Source organism: Peromyscus californicus, unplaced genomic scaffold (assembly GCF_007827085.1).
Source record: "Peromyscus californicus insignis strain IS unplaced genomic scaffold, ASM782708v3 Scaffold_6__1_contigs__length_162567912, whole genome shotgun sequence".
Taxonomy (NCBI): Eukaryota; Metazoa; Chordata; class Mammalia; order Rodentia; family Cricetidae; genus Peromyscus; species Peromyscus californicus.
The window spans coordinates 98,951,163-98,966,182 of NW_026294584.1; the positions used below are offsets into that span (position 1 = coordinate 98,951,163).

The 15,020-nt window shown below is 50.9% G+C and overlaps 1 protein-coding gene and 1 long non-coding RNA gene across 2 annotated transcripts; one reads left to right on the forward strand and one right to left on the reverse strand.

The window, feature by feature from the left end:
* Positions 1–1,446: 1,446 nt before the first annotated feature.
* On the reverse strand, positions 1,447–6,213 carry LOC128100078 (uncharacterized). The gene is made up of 2 exons (XR_008214656.1): positions 6,087–6,213; positions 1,447–1,767 (listed from the first exon to the last, which is right to left on the reverse strand). It is a non-coding gene; the product is annotated as an uncharacterized LOC128100078 (long non-coding RNA).
* A 6,155-nt stretch (positions 6,214–12,368) lies between these two features.
* Positions 12,369–14,962, forward strand: Egr4 (early growth response 4). The gene is made up of 2 exons (XM_052721297.1): positions 12,369–12,766; positions 13,104–14,962. Exons 1-2 carry the CDS (start codon positions 12,634–12,636, stop codon positions 14,411–14,413), a joined length of 1,443 nt encoding a protein of 480 aa, XP_052577257.1. The 5' UTR covers positions 12,369–12,633; the 3' UTR covers positions 14,414–14,962.
* The last annotated feature ends 58 nt before the right edge of the window (positions 14,963–15,020 follow it).

Sequence of the window (15,020 nt, forward strand, 5' to 3'; positions counted from 1 at the left end):
CAGGGGCATGTTAAGCAAAGGGAACTACTGATCTGCCCTGGAGTATGAGAAGGTGCCAGGGCCTGTGGTGGCACAACTCTTGCCTTCGGTGCCCGAGGCTGAGGCCTCTTGGAGGGCTTCCTGGTTCACAGTGGTATCCTTTTCTCCCAGAAGGGCCCTGGAAACAAGTGCAAGCCATTAGAGATGCTGTCAGCTGTGCACTGCCCGTGCCCAGCAGCCAGAACACTGCCTTAGGAGGTGGGCAGGTCTTTCCTGGGACTCCCTGCCTAGGACTCAGAAAGAGCCTTCATTTACCTCAGCAGTAGAGCAGAGCACACAAATCTGCTAATGGCCAACTTTTCAGTCACCAGTGAGAGCAACAAGAAAGACCTGAGAGCATTCTAGAAACTCTCAGCCTCTGGTTCCTGACTCAGCCATGGCCCAGACTCCCTCACCATTTGATTAGTTATTTGTTCAAGGTCACGGAATAAGCAAATGGCAGACCTGGGCTGAACCATCTTTGGGTCTCTGTGTTCCCTATATCTAAGCAGTCCCTCGAGATGGTAAACTCCTTTTCCTGCCTCAAAACTCATTAAGGTTGCATTTCTGTCCTCTACAGCTAGAATCCCAGCTTGGTGGTGGACAGGATTCAGGGACGCAGACAGACGCCCAGACTCCAGATTCGTGGACACATCTGTGGATTGATTACCTGGTGTTTTAGAGTCACGTTACAATGGCCAGTCTGTTTCCAAGAGGAAAATGAGCGAAAGCTGAGGAAAGACAGTGCTGGGGTGGCTCTGTCGGCGAAGTGCTGGTCACGAAAGCACGAGACTCAGAGCCCACATGGAAATGCTGGGTTTCCAATGGCGGCATGCAGTTATAATCCCAGTGCTGGGAAAGCCGGTGGGAGGCTACAAAGTTCAAGGTCATCCTCAACTACATACTAAGGTCATATATACAACTATATACCTTAACTCAAAAATTTAAAAAGAAAAAAAAAGACGAAGGAGGGGAGAAGGTGAAAAGATAAAAAGATGCGCTCAAGTGGGCAGAGAGGAAGCAGGAGAACACCAGGAAAGAAGCAATACTTGGGTGTAGGGTGTAGCAGGCTTGATTGGAACATCTCAGTTCTGTTCTAGAACCCCAGACCTGTTCGTCCGCTCTAGCAGCCTCCTTTTTGCCTTGTTCAGCCCATGAACTGAAAATCTGCGCTCTTAATGCTATCGGCTAATAAATCCAGGACTGGCAAGATGGCTTAGTGGGTACAAGTGCCCTGCCACCAAGCCTGACTGCCAGAGCTCAATTCCAGAGAACCCAGCCCAGCATCCACATGGCAGCTCACACTGTAAGTTCAGTTCCAGGGAACCTGACACCCTCTTCTACGTGAGACCCTCGGGAGGCCACAACCTCCCCAAGTGGCCCCGTTTGATTTCTTTTTTGTGATTAAAATATCCCGACAAAGACCACTCAAGGGAGAAAACCTTTATTTCAGCTCACAATGTGAGGTTACAGTCCGTCAGTGCAGGAAAGTCATGGCACCACACACAGGCTGTGCAGCCATCCATGCAGGCGAAACACACATGGGCACAAAGTACAAATAAACATATCTTAAAAATGAAATAAGCTGGTGTGGTGGCACACGTCTTTAATTCCAGACGATGAAGCTAGGTCACAGAAAAGGCAGATACTTCGCTGGGTATGTTGTCGCCGCACTCTGGAGGCTGAAGTTCCAGTCCAGGAAGGGAGGAAGTGGGGAAGGGTGGTGGCGTCACCTTTAATCCCAGCACTCTGGAGACAGAGGCAGACAGATCTCTGTAAATTGGAGGCCAGCCTGGTCTACAGAGCGAGTTCCAGGACAGTCCTGGCTATGTAGAGAGACCCTGTCTCTAAATAAAGAAATAAAATAGAAACAAAACATACAAGACATCCAAATCCACTGTTGTCCTCAAAGGAAGACCAAGCTTAGCTACAAAGGGATAGTAGGAGGCTGACTCCAAATCCCAGGGTTGGAGAGGAGACATATTAGGTCCACCCCCCTGCCTCAGATCCATCTATGATTCATCTTAGCCATATCTCTTCTGTGATTATGCACCCCTCAGCTCTGTCCAATATTTACTTTGCAAAAAAAAAAAAAAAAAAAAAAAAAGATGCTGTGTGACTTTTCTTAGAGACAAAGAAACCAGGTATAGAGACAGCACCAATAGACCAAAGAATGGTTCTTTCCAAGTCCAGTTTGGGTTTAAAATTACAGAAATATGGGAAACCCAAAGGCAGCTAAACTACTATGAAGTCTCATCCCAGTCAACTGTTCACCTTTCATGTAATCTTTGGGAAAGGAGAGGCCTCCTAAGGACCTTATTGTTATAGTTAGCTTTCGTTTTCAACTTGATGCAATCAAGAATTACATTGGAAGAGTCTAAATGAGGGATTTTCTTCATTAAGCTGACCTTTGGGAGACTGTCTTGATTACATTAACTGAAATGGGAAGACCCAGCCCACTGCGAATGGCACCATTCTCTAGTTTGTGTGTGTGTGTGTGTGTGTGTGTGTGTGTGTGTGTGTGTGTGTGTGTGTGTCTTAGGCTGGGTAAGAGCAGAGAAAGCCAGCTAAGCACTGGAAGAGGCATGGGCACATTAATTTTCTCTCTGTTCTGGACTACAGATGTGACTAGCGGCTTCAGGTTCCTACTGTCTGTGGCTTCCCTGCTAGAATGGGCTGTAACCTAGAAAGCTGAGCTAAAATAAATCCTTTCCCCCAGCCTTGTTTTTGTCAGGGTATTTTGTCACAGCAACAGGAATGGGTGTGGGACACTTGGGCAGGCTCTGGTCTCTAGAGGGTCTCATGTGGGTTGTCACTGCCATTATACCTCAACACGGTCACAGTAGGGTCCAACGTGGAGGAACCTGCATGGTGCAGAGTGGAAAGCAGGAGAAAGGCTAACCGCCCTCACAGTGGGGGAATAGCTTCTAGGAAGCCATCTTGTTCTCCTCTCCAAATCCCCCATCAGCCAAAACAGGACAAAAGTAAGGAGGGTGCAGAACTGCCCCCTCCATACTCCAATCTAGTCCTTAGCCCAGCCTACAGCAGAGAGCCTCGCCTTCAGTGTCCAATGTGGCAGTATAAATGCTTCCACTTATGTGCCTGGGTGACGGGAAAAGACACACCAAGGTCCTGTGCAAGGATGCCCATCCTTACTGATGCTTACAATTGCAACCAGGATACCTCGGTTAGCTTGCCAGCTGGCTCCCCCATGCCTCTGCTTGACCTAGAAACTGAAGTCATTTTTTGCAAGGCAGGCTTGGCAATATTTATGTTAAGTGTTTCTGTCTTTGACCTAGACATCTAGCTACCATTTACTAACGTTGTAAGTCTGGGGAAACTAACAGCTTCATGCCTCAGTTCCCTCACCTGTAAAATAGAGGTAATAATAGTACCCCTGAGCTTGTAGAAGTCAATGATGCTGTGTTTGAGACTCTCAATGCCCAGCAGTGCCCATAGTGAATGGTATGTAAATGCTAGCTAGAATACTAATGTGTTAATATTCCACCAATACACCAAGTATGAACAGAAGACTAGAAGTGACTGGATTCCTTTTCATCAATTTTTGAGATAGGGTCTCATTATGGAGCTCAGGATAGCCTTGAACTTCTGACCTTCCCACCTTAGTCTCCTGTGTGCTAGGTAGACATGTCCACTCCACTTGGCTCCTGTTCTGCTTTAAGTTTTTTCTTAGATTTTTATTTTTAATTATGTGTGTGTGCATGTGGGTTTGTGCACATGTAAGTGCAGGTGTCTGAGAAGTCCTGAGGAGGGTATCAGATCCCCTGGAATTGGAGTCACAGGTGGTTATAAGCTACCCATTGTGAATGCTGGGAAACCAAATTTGGGTCCTCTGCAAGAGCAAATTTGCTGTTAACCTTGGAGGCATCTCTCAAGCCCTTTGTTTTAGTGTTTGGTTGGTTGTTTGGTTGCATTTTGTTTTGTTTTTGAGACAGGGTTCCATTGTGTAGCCTTGGCTGTCCTGGAACTTGGTCTGTAGACCATGCTGGCCTCGAACTCAGAGAGATTCCCCTGCCTCTGCCTCCCGAGTGCTGGGATGCATACATCGTCACTGCCTGGCCGTGTTTCCGTGGTTTTCTTTTTAATTTTTTTAGATTTATTTTACTTTATATGTATGAATGTTTTGCCTTCATGCATGTATATGCACCATGTGAGTGACTGCTGGATCCCCTGGAACTGGGATTGGATGCTTGTGAGTCACCATGTGGGGCTTAGAAATCGAACCCTGCTCTTCTACAAGAGCAACAAATGCACTTAAGCACTGAACCACCTCTTTTTTTTTCTTTCTTTTCTTTTTTGGTTTTTCAAGACAGCGTTTCTCTGTGTAACAGCCCTGGCTGTCCTGGAACTCACTCTGTAGGCCAGGCTGGCCTCAAACTCACAGAGATCCGCCTGCCTCTGCCTCCTGAGTGCTGGGATTAAAGGAGTGCACCACCATCGCCTGGTACTGAGCCATCTCTTTAGCCCCATTTTTTTTTTTTAATTTTTTGAGACAGGATTTCTCTGTAGCTTTTGAGTCTGAACTTGCTCTATAGACCAGGCTGGCCTCGAACTCACAGAGATCCTCTTGCCTCTGCCTCCCAAGTGCTGGGATCCAAGGTGTGTGCCACAACCATCTGGCTTTTTGGGGGGGGGGGTACAGGGTCTCATTATGTAGCCCAGGCTGGCCTTGAACTCTTGGTTCTACCTCCTCCAGCTCCCAAGTGCTGAGACTAATTCCAAACACTGTGCCCATTGAATCTTTTCTTTTTCCTCTTTTTAGTTACCATACAAAACACCCAGGTTTTTTTTAGTAATCAGTGAACTTGAGTTTAAAACATACAGATGGTGCTGGGAACATCACTCGGTTGTTAAGAGTGCTTGCTAGCATGCACAAAGCCCCGGGTTTGTGCATTGTATAAACCAGGCATGGTAGCATACACCTATAATCCCAGCTCTTTGCAGACCAGGGTAGGAGAATCAGGAGTTCAAGGCTATCTACACAGCAAATGCAAAGCTAGTCTGAGATGTGTGAGACAATCTCAACAACAGCATAAAACCAGTATGTATACATGATGATAAGCACATGGCCAACATAGCATGAGGATCTGGATTTCAGCCCCATCATGAGAAGGGGAAAATGGATAAGAAGAAGAAGGATAAGGAAGGAAGAAAATAAAAATGACTGCCTATTTTGCAGGGAAGAGAGAAGGACAGAGGTCCCTTGCTCCATAAACAGATGACTAGTCTCTTGCCATAGTGGTCATGGAAACCTGGGGACTCTGCAAGAGTTGAGGGGAAGCTGGGCACGCTGTAGACAGTTGACTCATCCCTGCTGCAGCCTCATTGGCCTTCTGCCTTGTCAATCCTGCAGCCCCACCCTGCTTCTGTCCCTGTGTTTAGGTAAAGCCTTCAGGAAGAGGAAAAGGGAAGGAAGGAGAGGAGGAAGAATGGAAGAGGGGAGAAGCAGAAAGGAAAGAGGAGCAAAGGAGGATGCAATGTCCCTGCATCCTCCTGGCCCCAGGAAGTGGGGCAGGGAACTGCTCTTCAGCTGTCAGGAGTCACCATGGCGACCGAGCACTGGTCTCTTCATGATTAATACTCCCAGGCAGCTGTCTTCTTGGAGTCTTTTAAAATACACACAGTATTATTTGAACACAATGATATTTAGAGCAGAAAGATCAAGGTGGGGTGTGGGGGAAGCGAGCGGTCCTGTTACCAGAGCTGTGGCACGGGCTGGGTTCCCTCCCTCCCCGAGGAGGTAGAAAGTAGGCTGCCTTCTCTGCCATCCATCCCCTCCTGGCTCAGCTTGCTCTCTGGATGCAGAGCTTCCCCCTGCCAGGTGCTGCAGCAGCATCACCATCTGAAGGGCCCTCGAAGCACCTGGCATCAGGCTGTGTTCAATGAATGAAATCGGTCATTCATCCATCCATCCATCCATCCATCCATTCATTCATTCAGCGACATTTTGTTCCTCGATTATCTAAAAATAAATTCCACCTTACCTGTCCTAATGGGAATTTGAAATAACCTTTTCCTCTCCTCAAGGGGACACACACACAACTTACCACCACCATCAGCTTCTACAACAGGCATCTGCGTGACCCCTGTGGTCTTGTCCATGGTGGTCCCGACAGTCTTGCAGGGATCAGGGATGGCTAGGTTGTGTTCCCTATTTGAAGAGCTAGAGGAAGACCTCCCACCCACAGATGTCTTTGTGTGAATCATTCTGTAAAGTGAATGATGTTTTCCTATGTAATCTTAAAGAATAGACTACCCTGAGCTCACCACTCTGCCTCACCAGAGAACAGAATTTGCCCAGGGCAACTCACACAATTTCTCAAGTGTTTTCTCATTGAAAACAGAAATATGTGGCTCCAAGGAGATAAGAAAATGATACAATGTTTAGGAAGCCTGGGAGGCTATCATTTTCCTTCTGAACTCACGTTTTTCTATCTGAAGTGTAATTAACCAGAGATCAGAGAGGCCAGCCTCTTACCTTTTATGCCTCCCCAAAGACCTTTATTCCATCTAGACACAGGGTCTCTTTATGAACTGCTACAAGTCGGGAGGGAAGGTTAAGGAGATGGTACAGTTGGTAAAGTTCTTGTCCCACAAGCATGAGGTCACAAGTTTGACTCCCAGAACCCATGTTTGTTTTTTTAAACAAAAGAAAGAAAAAAAGAAAAGAAAAATTCATGTACATGCCTGTAATTACACATGCCTGTAATCCTAGTTATAGAGAGACAGGTCCTTGGGAGTGTGGGGGTCAGCTTGTCTTGCAGAATCTATTGAGTTCAGAGAGAGAATGAGGGTCAGAAACAGATCCTGCCTCAAAATAAGTGGAGAGCTGTTAGCTAAGTTTCTATTGCTATGATAAACACCAGGACCAAAAGCAACTCGGACGGGAAGGATTTAGTTCAGCTTACAGTTGTAGTCCATTATGAAGGGAAGTCCGGGCAGGACCTCACTAGAGGCAGGGACTGAGGTAGAGCCCAAGGAAGGCTTCTGCTTCCTGGATTGCTTCCCCATGGCTTGCTCAGCAAGCCTGGACCACCCGCCCAGGAGCTGCAAAGCCCACAGTGGGCCGGACCCATCCACATCAACCATTCATTAATCAAGAGAAACACCCCAAAGGCACGCCTGCAGGCCAACCTGGCGGGACCTTTTTTTCCTCAGTTGTGGTTCCTTTCCTCAGACGACCCTACTTTGGGTCAAGCTGACAGAGAACGAGCCAGCACAAGAGTGATTTAAGAAGATACTTGAGAGCTGGAGAGATGACTCAGGGGTTAAGAGCACTGGCTGCTCTTCCAGGGGACCCAGGTTCAATTCCCAGCACCCACATGTCAGCTCACAACTGTCTGTAACTCCAGTCCCAGAGGGTCTGACACCTTCACACAGAAATACACGCAAGGCGAAAACACCATTGTACATAAAAATAAAATCTTTTTTTTTTAAAGATACTTAACATTGACCTTTGGCCTCCAAATGCACTAGCACATATGTGCATGCACATATGAACATGTACATGCATGCACAAAGTTGGAGGAAGAGAGCCAAACCAGAAGAGGAATAGTCAGATGTCTCCCATTTACTCCCCACTTGTCCACAGGGAACAAGATACAGACAGCTGCTCATTACCTATCCAGGAGCAGCAATTTTGAGCATGTGTATGAATGTATTTTCCATAGAGGGTGCACAGAGATGGGGTGTGCCAGCCCCAACTCAGAGATGTCGCCTGTCTCCTCTCCTAGCCTTTCCTACTCTCCAGCCCAGCCCCAGGTCTGGCCTCTAGCAAGAGCAAATTAAAGTGACTTGGATGCTTGTCCCAGCACAGACCTTGCCCAACAGCCCTTGGCAGAGAGTAGCAGTGGCCTGGCACCTCACCACAGGACTAAGGGAATTATCCATGACTAAGAGGGAGGAGGGACACTGTGGCAGAGGGAAGAACAGCAGAAGGAATGGGCGACCTGGGGCTGGCCAATCTGGCCCGACGGGCCACCTGGGGAACCCTGGACACCCGCCCAGCCAAGTTCCTCTCTTCCCCTCCCCTTAGGCCACAAGATGCCAGAGTGTATGTGAGACACGTGTGCCCTTCCTGTCTGGTGAGGGCTCACCTGGCCTAGGCGATGCATTTGGGTGAGAGTCAAGCTCTGGGTCTGAAATAGGTGTGTGTGTGTGTGTGTGTGTGTGTGTGTGTGTGTGTGTGTGTGTTCCTTATAGATGGATTTCTTTTTAGATAAGGTTTTATGTAGCTCAAGTCTGGCCACGAACTTCTGAAAATCCTCCTAACTCTACCTCCAGGGTGCTGGGATTGCAAGGATGAACCACTGCACCTAGTTTATGCAGGGATATGTACGCTAAACAAGCACTCTACAAGTATCATCCCCATTTCTGTATTTTCTACATGCACATCTTGTATACTGACAACATTGAATTGGAACTGTGACCGTCATGGGGACACATGTGTGCGTGGCCGTAAAGAATCCTTCACCAGGCTTGCAGGCTTGGGAAGATGCATGGAAGCATGTCAGCGCATTCTACAGATGAGTGTGTGATGGCGTTTATTCTGTGAATGACTGGAACATCTCTGTGGGGTGGAGAAATGAATAGCTAAGGATGAACCTCTTCCGTAGAAGCTGAAATTTACCATTTGGGCCCAAAGAGGAACCTAGGGGAAGAACCCTGAGTGGATGCACAGTACCATGCAATACTGAGTTTGTACAGTCCATAAAGTAAGGGGCACAGTCTCTTCAAAGGAGTAAGGGAGAGGATTCTCCAAGATACACTGTCTGCCTCTCGGTAGCCCACGCCCACAAGGAACTTGTTTCCATTTTTAGGAGAGTGGAAATAAAATGGGGAACCTCAGACCTGCTCCCCCTGCCCTCCAGTGCTGGAGTCCCAGAAACTGAAGCTCCTTTTTAAATTTCTATATTAAACTTAAATCATTTTATCAAATTATTCCAGGCTGGAGAGGCACCTCAGCAGTTAAGAGCACTTACTGCTCCTGCAGAGGACCAGGTACTGTCCCCAGCACCCACCTCAGGTGACTCACAACAATCTCTAACTCTAGTTCCAGGAGGATCCATCAATTCTGGACCTCATGGCTGAAGGGACCTGCACACAGTGGGGTGCTCCCTCCCAGACCCTGGATTAGGTACAAACCACACCCAAACACCTGTGTTCACAGAGAGAGCTTTTATTAGACAGGGAAGAAAAGGAAGGTGGCTGCTTTCTGACTCAGGCAGAAAACACCAGCAAATGGCCTTGCAGATGTGATTTTAAGAGGTTAAAAAAAGAGAGGTCTGTGTTAGAATGGGCTAGGACTCGGTGGTGTGTTTTGATTGGGCATGTTAATTGGGGTAGTCAAAAGGGGGCTTTTGGTTCATGAACCTCAATACTTTGATAGCTGGACCTTGGTGATCAGCCTTAGGAATGAGTCTGACATAAGAAAGTGTCTAAATAAGGGTAGAGACCTTGGTGGCTAGCTTTAGAGATATAATCTCTGGTTTACAAGGGAGAGGGAGGGGTAAGGCCTGCCAGAGTCATGTTTGCCATGCCAGGGCCTGCTAGAGCCCTTCAATGGGCACCAGCACCCACATGCACATACCCATACACAACCACATACATACTTAAAAATAATAAAATTAAAACATAATAAATGCTATTCCAAGCTGGGCATAGTGGTGTGCACATTTAGTCCAGGCACTCAAGAGGCAGAACAAGCAGAGCTCTGTGAATTTGAGGCCAGTTGGGACAGCAAGAAATATAGAGACCTGATCTCGAATAAGTAGATAAATAAATAAAAGCTATTCCATATATAAGTGTTTGGTTTTTTGGTTTATTTGTCTGCTTTTTCTTTTTGTTTTTTCAAGATAGGGTTTCTCTATGTAACAGTCCTGGCTGTCCTGGAACTCATTCTGTAGACCAGGCTGGTGTCAAATTCACTGAGATCTTCCTGCCTCTGCCTCCTGAGTGCTGGGATTAAAGGCATACTGCCCGACTCCGACCCCATATATAGTTTAATCCCCTTATTTTAATGGCTTCAGAAAAGACTCGAGTGACCTAAGATAAAACAGAGAATGAGACGGTAAGGAGAATCGGAAACTACAGTAGAGACGAGGAGGGATCGTGGCTGGAGCGGATTCTTGGTGCTTTTCCTGCCGGAGGTCAAATCCTCCTTAAAGTTAAGGAATCCAGATGACTCTGGACGGGGAGTCTCAGTGTTCTTGGGAACAACTTCTGTAGCTAGCGTTTTCCTGCCTGGCCCACAGTCAGGACAAATCTCTGTCACCCGCCAGTCCCACAGCCGCTCAGACCTAACCAAGTAAACACAGAGACTTATATTGGTTACAAACTGTATGGCCGTGGCAGGCTTCTTGCTAACTGTTCTTACAGCTTAAATTAATCCATTTCCATTAATCTATACCTTGCCATGTGGCTCATGGCTTACTGGCATCTTCACATGCTGTTTGTCATTGTGGTGGCTGGCAGTGTCTCTCTGACTCAGCCTTCCACTTCCCAGCTTTATTCTCCTCCTTGTCCTGCCTATACTTCCTACCTAGCCACTGGCCAATCAGTGATTTATTTATTGACCAATCAGCAACACACTTGACATATAGACCATCCCACAGCAAAGTTCTCTTCATTTTTAATTAAAAGGTTTTTATTTGAGATGAGGTTTTATACAGTCCAGTCTGGCCTTGAATACTTGATCCCCCTGCCTCTACCTTCTGAATGTGAGGATTACAGACAGGCACTTCCACACCTAGAAGGGCAGAAAAACTGCCTCCAGAAGCACCTTGTTCCCTGCAGGAGACAGAGCAGGAACTGCTGCTACCTCCTTGGAGAACAGTTTGTCAGCTGTCCGTCAAAATTTGAATATCCTGGAGCTTAGACACACATTCATAAGAATTTATCCTGGACATGTTCACATTTATATAGTTAAGGACAATGATGCCAACAACATTGGTTGGGAAAAAAAAAAGTTAGAAGTTACCCGTGTGTTCATGGATAGGCACCAGCCAGTGGCTAATTCATGGTCTTCCTGTGCAATGGAGTACTACCAACTGCCCAGCCTTAGATAACACCAAACTAGGTCTTTGTCTTAAGACATGATGCAATCTCTCAGCTAGTTTAAGTGGGAAAAAATTACAAAACAGTTTGAATGTTTGCATAGGTGAAAACATTTTGCCAAAAACTACTCAAGAAACTTCTTACATGGCTACCTCAAGAGATCAAAATGAAGGTGAGACAAGAGAAACCTTTAATTTTCAGTTAAGAATGTACTCTCAGGGGCTGGAAAGATGCCTCAGTAAGAGTTCTGGATGCTCTTCCAGAGGACCTGGGTTCAGTTCCCAGCACCCACATGGGGACTCACACGCATCTCTAACTCTAGTTCCAGGGGGATCCAATGCTCTCTCCTGGCTTCTGTGGGTACCAGGCATGCATGTGGTATATAGACATACATGCAGGCAAAATGCATACACATAAAATATTTTTTTTAAAAATGTACTATTAGCCTGGTATGACTACACACACTAATCTCAGGACTCAGGAGGCTCAGAGGCAGAGGCAGGTGGAGCTCTCTAAGTTCAAGGCCACCCTAGTCTACACAGTGAGTTCTAGGTCATCCAGAGCTGCATAGGGAAGCCTTGTCTCAAAAAAAAAAGAACGGAATACTCTTGCATGCTAATTGATACCATCCACCACCATTTTCGAATTTTGCATTATGGCAATCTTTATATAAATAAGTTATTTTCAAAGCACAAACTTAGATGTTTAATCAAGAATGAACACACGCACACACACACACACACACACACACACACACACACACACACACGTAAATAAAGTCAATCTCTCAGAATCTGCCTGTCTCGGACCCCCAATGCAGTCCTGTCTGGCTTTTTCTGTGGGCGCTGGGGTTTCAAACTCAGGTCTTCGTGCTCGCAACTCAAGTGCTCTTATCCATTTCTGGGTTACGGACATCACGTTACCTGACTCAGTTTCTCTGATTAGCAAGCTCACACACAGGTGAAGAAACTGGCATTAGGCGGGAAGCAAACGGGGCAAGTAGGAAAGGGTGGATCCGAACCAGTGATTTTCCGGATGGGAGGGCAACGCGCATTCCGGGTTCTCACACGGCGCCCAGCCCCTGCGGGGCGCACCCGTGGCCCAGCGCGCACGAGGCTCCACGCTCAGGGGACTCGCGCGCACGCAGCGGCGCGGCCCCGGCGGCGGCAGCGACGTCACAAGCCGAGCTTTCCTTTTCGGGAGTCCCCGGCATACATCCTGTGTCCATGTTTGGTCATTTACGTCACGGCGCCAGGGCCGGGGCCTCCCGAAATGGCAGTGGCCCGGGGAGTCGGAAGCCCGGAGCCAGCGCCGCCTCGGCTATATAAGTGGGGGGACGGTGGGCTCGGGGAGCCCGGCTGCGCTTTGGAGCCGCCAGGAGCCGCCGCCCGAGGCCGGTGCCGGCGAGCCAGGGCGTCGCGGGCCCCCGACCCGTGTCCCGGACCCGAGCGTCGGGAGCTTGGAGCTAGAGCTCCAGGTTTCCCCGCCAGCCGCGCGCGCCCCAGCCCTGCGAGGCCCCGGGCGCCCCGCCGCCGCGCCATGCTCCACCTGAGCGACTTCTCCGGCCCCGACGCGCCCCTCGCCAAACCCACCGAAGGCTGCGCCCACGCCAGCCCCGAGCTGCCCCGGCTGCCCGCCAGGGACGCTCCCTCGGCCGCCGCCTATCCTGGAGGTAAGGAGAGGGACTAGGGGCGCGCAGACGGCGAGCGCGGCGACGGGTGGTGGAAGAGGCGCGCGTGGTGGAGATGGAGGGGGGAATGTCCCAAAGCGCGCGGTACCATTCCCACCCACCCCCCAACAAGGCCGCAGGCTCCTGGGTGGCAGCCCGCGCGTGTTCCGGTCCTGGGGCGTCCGTGGGGAGGACCCCCCGCGTTGCAGACTCAGAAGTGCATGAGGAGCTCTGCCTGTGGCTTGTGCCCGGAGGCTCGGGTGGGATGGGTCGCGGCTGCAGGATGGGGGCACGCCCTTTGAGGTGTGCGGGGCTGATGCGTGGTCCCCTCCCTCGGCAGGCGACTTCTTGAGCTGGGCTCTGAGCGGCTGCGGCGCCGGGGGGGACCTAGCTGACTCCTGCTTCCTGGAAGGCCCCGCACCCACGCCCCCTCCGGGCCTCAGCTACAGCGGCAGCTTCTTCATCCAGGCGGTACCCGAACACCCGCACGACCCGGAGGCCCTCTTCAACCTCATGTCGGGCATCTTGGGCCTGGCACCCTTCCCCAGCCCCGAGGCGGCCGCGTCTCGGTCCCCGCTGGATGCCCCTTTCCCCGCGGGCCTCGATGCCTTGTTGCCGGACCTTTACTCCCCGGATCTGAGCTCAGCCGCCTTCCCGGAGGCGTTTTGGGAGGCTGCGCCTTCGGCGGGAGCCCCCTCGCAGTGCCTGTTCGAGCCCCAGCTCTCCCCGCCCGACGTCAAGCCGGGGCTGCGGGCGCCTCCCGCTTCGCCAGCGCTGGACGCTGCCTCGGCTTTCAAAGGTCCCTACGCCCCCTGGGAGCTGCTGTCTGCGGGGGCCCCGGGGAACTGTGGGTCACATGCAAGCTTCCAGGCCACCCCCGAGGCGCGTTTCCCCACGGTAGGGACCAAGGTTGAGGACCTGCTGTCCATCAGCTGCCCCGCGGAGCTGCCGGGTCCGGCCACCAGACTCTACCCGGCAGGGGCCTACGACGCCTTCTCGTTGGCCCCCGGTGACTTAGGGGAGGGGACCGAGGGCCTCCCGGAGTTGCTGACCCCTCCGGGCGGGGAGGGAGGGAGCAGTGGCGAAGGCGGGGAGTTCCTGGCCACCTCTCAGCCTCAGTTGTCCCCGCTGGGCCTGCGCAGCGCCGCCACGGCGGCGGCGGACTTCCCCAAACCCTTGGTGGCCGACCTCCCGGGAGGCAGCGGAGTGGCCCCGCCGCCGGTGTCGCCCGCCGCCGCCTTTCCCGCGGCCAAGGCCCGTCGCAAGGGGCGCCGGGGCGGCAAGTGCAGCGCACGCTGCTTCTGCCCACGGCCGCATGTCAAGGCCTTCGCCTGCCCGGTGGAGAGCTGCGTGCGGAGCTTCGCGCGCTCCGACGAGCTCAATCGCCACCTGCGCATCCACACCGGGCACAAGCCCTTCCAGTGCCGCATCTGCCTGCGCAATTTCAGCCGCAGCGACCACCTCACCACGCACGTGCGCACCCACACGGGCGAGAAGCCCTTCGCCTGCGACGTGTGTGGCCGCCGCTTCGCACGCAGCGACGAGAAGAAACGGCACAGCAAGGTGCATCTGAAGCAGAAGGCGCGGGCCGAGGAGAGGCTCAAGGGCCTGGGCTTCTACTCGCTGGGCCTCTCCTTCGCCGCCCTCTGAGCTGGAGCTGGCCCTGTAGGTTGGGGGCGCCGCCGCTCGGCGCACGCGGCAAGGTCTGGCCGGTCCCTCCTCCCCGCTCCCCTTCCTGCCTCTTCCACGCACGTCCGGGGCCACCCGCAGTCCAGCTCCAGTTCCCATGAAGCGCCTGCCGCACACGCCCTTTCAGCACGGGTTCCGTGGACAGCGCCTGCTGTTCGCAGCCGCCTTCCTCCTAGCCAGCTGTGGGGACAGTCCTCTTGGGCCACCCACAGAGCAGGCACTTCCTTTGGGACTAAAGAGAGGTTTTTTGTTTTGTTTTGTTTGTAACTGGCGTTTGCCCCACGCCCTCCTCGTTATCCCTCCCCAGAGACAAAGCTGGGGATGTGCCGAGCCCGAGCCGGTCTCTTAAGAACTTTGTATAGCAATGTCCAGCAAGCCTTTGGATGTGATTTTTTTGCTTTGGGGTGATTTTCTTTTGGTTGTCGTTCATTTTTGTAAAGCAGATGCTACTCTCAAGCACTCGACAAAACTGTTTATTTTTGCAATTAAAATTATTGTGCTAAAAGCTTACTGAATCTGCCTTGTAAACTCCTAACCCTTCCTAACTTCTCTTCCAGGACAGTATATG

Coding starts and splice junctions, on each gene's coding strand:
- Egr4 (XM_052721297.1), top strand. CDS start 12,634: ATGCTCCACCTGAGCGACTTCTCCGGCCCCGACGCGCCCCTCGCCAAA. Junction 12,767..13,103: donor GGCCGCCGCCTATCCTGGAG/GTAAGGAGAGGG, acceptor CTCCCTCGGCAG/GCGACTTCTTGAGCTGGGCT.